We start from the raw sequence: 3,298 nt of genomic DNA, 5'->3' as shown, positions 1-3,298 counted from the left end.
CTCAACCACACAAGGGAGAAGCCACATCGGTGTTCAGAATGTGGAAAGAGCTTTGTTTGGTCCTCTGAACTGGCCCGACACCAGCTCATCCACACAGGGGAGAAGCCACATCGGTGTTCAGAGTGTGGGAAGAGCTTCACTCGTTCCTCCCACTTGATCCGGCACCAGATCGTCCACACAAGGGAGAAGCCACATCGGTGCCCAGAGTGTGGGAAGAGCTTCACCCGCTCCTCCCACCTGATCCAGCACCAGATCATCCACACAAGGGAGAAGCCACATCGGTGCCCAGAGTGTGGGAAGAGCTTCACTCGCTCCTCCCACCTGATCCGGCACCGGCTCATCCACACAGGTGAGCAGCCACATCGGTGTTCGAAGTGTGGGAAGAGCTTTGTTTGCTTCTCTGAACTGGTCCGACACTATCTCATCCACACAGGGGAGAAGCTGCATCAGTGCTCTGTGTGTGGGAAGAGGTTCACCTGCTCATCTTACCTGGCCCAGCACCATTTCATACACACAAGGGAGAAACCACATCAGTGCTCAGAGTGTGGGAAGAGCTTCATCCGCTTCTGCCACTTGATCCGGCACCAGATCATCCACACAGGGAAGAAGCCACATTAGTGCTCGAAGTTTGGGAAGAGCTTCACCTAGTCCTCCAATCAGACCCAGCATAGGTTCATTCGCAGCCAAAAGCATCCATAATTCTCATAGCAATGCATGAAGGGCTTGGGGATATCCACCTGCTCGGTACCCACCAGTGGCTGCATTCAGGCAAGCAGCCTCGTGCTGGTGGACTGCAGCAAGGCTTCACCCAGCCTTTGGCCCTTCTAAGGTCCTTCAAAACCCAAAGGAACCAGAGGTTGGCCCCCAAGTTTTGATGCAGGGAGGAGTTAAGAGGAAGCACCTCAGGGAGAGGCCAGCTCAGATGCTGGAAGAACCTGTGTGGGACCTCTTTGCATCAGCCTCGGAGCCTGTGTCTTCACCATCATTCTCTAAAAGCAACGCTTCAAGGGGAAGAAGGGCCTTTACAATAGGGTGCCCTTCCCAAGACAACTGGCTCCAAATAACACCCAGGGACTGTCCGTGGCCAGCTCCCACCTTCCTCTTCCCTCCTGGCCCCAGGGTTCTGGTATGTGACACTTTTGAGTTGCAGGAAGAAGGACGTTTTATGGGTGGGGAAGCATTTCCTGCTCTCTCCACCCAGACCTCGACTTTCCTCCCCACCACATCACCTGAGCCCCGGGCCTGCACGTGCTGATTGTAATCTACCACCCCAAGTCCAGTTTGGTAGGTATTGCTTCTTATCCCCTCTTCTGAACTTTGCACCACCAGGTGCCAGCTGTCCCTCCTTCCCTTCATCCCGTTCTCTGTAATGGATTCCTTGCTAATCAAGCCCCAGGGCTGAACATGGTATCCCTATGGTTGGTCTGTGTCCTCTCTGGAGGTGCAAGATGGGAACAGACCAAGGCCCAGAACCCTTTCAGGGCAGATCTTTCTGGGATTTTCCAACGCCTATCCTTTCCAGAGCATTCAGCACAACCCAGGGGTTGTTGTTAGCCCTCAGGTGCAGGAGGTGCCATGTCCTGCTGTGTAGCAATGTCCTGGCCCTCTTCGTAGAGTCAGAACATGAAGTTTGGAAGGGATGTTAGGAGGTGACATCTAGTACAACCCCCTGCTCAAAGCAGGATTGTTCCCAACTAAATCATCCCAGCCAAGGCTTTGTCTAGCTGGGTCCTCAAGACCTCCACGGATGGAGACTCCAGCACTTCTCTGGGTCACCTGTTCCAGTGCTTTACAACCCTCCTTGTGAGTTTTTTTTTGTAATATCTAACCTCAACTTCCCCTGCTGCAGCTTGAGCCCTTTGCTCCTTTTTCTGTCACATGCCACCACTGAGAACAACCCAGCTCCAGCCACAGAAACCAACTTTTGAAGGAGCCTCTTGTCAGGGGCAGGAGAGTCTCACTTGTGGGTGAAATAGTGTAGCAGGGGTGAAAGAGATGCAGCCTGGGACAGGTCCTGCCTCTTCTGTCAAAGGGTGGGGAAAGAATGTGGGCATCCTGTGGGTGAAATGTAGTACATTGTAATGAACATCAACAAGTGGACTTTGGCTGCGTTGCCACAACAAGGATCAGGCCCTTCATAGCTCCCCCACTGGCCATCCCTGACATGCCAACATCTTACAAGTTGAGGTTGCGGGTGTTTTTGGTATTCTGCCCAAAATGTTGCTGACCCCTGACTGAAAGCATAGATTTCCACCAAACTAGAATGAGCAATAGATGGTCTACATCCGGGTAACGTGGGGCCTCTGCGCTTGGAAATCTGTGGTCTCACCAGATGACAAAGCTAAAATGTTAAACAATTTATTTGTCTCCATTTTTCTGAGCAGGGACCAGGTCAGCCCCCCAACCGGGATCCCCGGTGGTCCCAGGGGAGGCGCAGCCAGGCCCAGGGTCAGAGAGGACCTAGTCAGGGAACTTCTGGTGGGACTGGATGTGTTCAAATCAGCAGGTCCTGATGATCTCCACCCCCGAGTGCTGAGGGAATTAGCAGAGGTCATTGTGGGACCCCTGGCACGACTGTATGAGCACTCGTGGTGTTCTGGCGAGGTGCCAGAGGACTGGAAAAGGGCCAGTGTGATCCCCATTTTCAAAAAAGGGAGGAAGGAGGACCCAGGAAATCATAGGCCTGTTAGTCTTACCTCGGTCCTGGGGAAGCTGTTTGAGAGAATTATCCAGGTGCACATCTGTGAGTGGCCAGCAGGGGAGATTATGCTTAGTGGCAACCGACATAAGTTCATTCGAGGCAGGTCCTGCCAGACCAGCCTGGTGGCCTTCTACGACCAGGTCACAAAATCCTTGGACGCAGTTGTTGTGGCGGAGGTAGTCTTTCTGGACTTTAGGAAGGCCTTCAACACTGTCTTTCACCCCATTCTTGTTAAAAAATTAGGAGATTGTGGTGTCGATGCCTACACAGCCAGATGGGTTGCCAATTGGCTGGAGGGCCACACCCAGAGAGTGGTGGTGGACGGGTCATTTTTGACCTGGAGGGATGTGGGCAGTGGGGTCCCCCAGGGCTCGGTCCTCGGGCCCGCACTGTTCAACATCTTCGTTAGTGACTTGGACGAGGGGGTAAAAAGCACCCTGTTCAAATTTGCTGATGAAACTAAGAAGTGGGGGGATGTGGGCACATTAGAAAGGAGGAATAGGCTGCAATTGGACCTAGACAGGTTACAGGGGTGGGCGGATGAGAACAGGATGGGATTCAATGCTGACAAGTGCAAGGTGATGCACCTGGGGAGGA

The 3,298-nt window shown here is 53.2% G+C and overlaps 2 protein-coding genes across 4 annotated transcripts in view; both read left to right on the top strand.

Moving 5' to 3' along the window:
- The window catches only part of LOC109301442 (zinc finger protein 708-like), a 19,344-nt gene extending 18,672 nt beyond the window's left edge, over positions 1-672 (top strand). The window contains exons 9-10 of one of the 3 annotated variants that reach the window (XM_019522619.1): positions 98-349; positions 602-672. In XM_019522619.1, the coding sequence (XP_019378164.1) occupies positions 98-349; positions 602-618 (269 nt within the window). In that variant the 3' untranslated portion in view covers positions 619-672. Of the gene's footprint in view, positions 1-97 lie in introns of all 3 variants that reach the window. The other 2 variants (XM_019522618.1, XM_019522617.1) reach the window with 2 other exon arrangements.
- Positions 673-677: 5 nt separating this feature from the next.
- TMEM177 (transmembrane protein 177) overlaps positions 678-3,298 on the top strand; it is a 28,922-nt gene continuing 26,301 nt past the window's right edge. The window contains exon 1 of the mRNA XM_019522622.1: positions 678-1,284. The gene's annotated coding sequence lies outside the window, so the exon portion shown is untranslated. The remainder of the gene's footprint in view (positions 1,285-3,298) is intronic.

The sequence above is a fragment of the Gavialis gangeticus genome, unplaced genomic scaffold, assembly GCF_001723915.1.
Source record: "Gavialis gangeticus isolate Ggan-Ray unplaced genomic scaffold, GavGan_comp1, whole genome shotgun sequence".
NCBI classification, from domain to species: Eukaryota; Metazoa; Chordata; order Crocodylia; family Gavialidae; genus Gavialis; species Gavialis gangeticus.
Note: the sequence above shows the minus strand (reverse complement) of the source record. Positions and strands in the feature narration are given on the sequence as shown.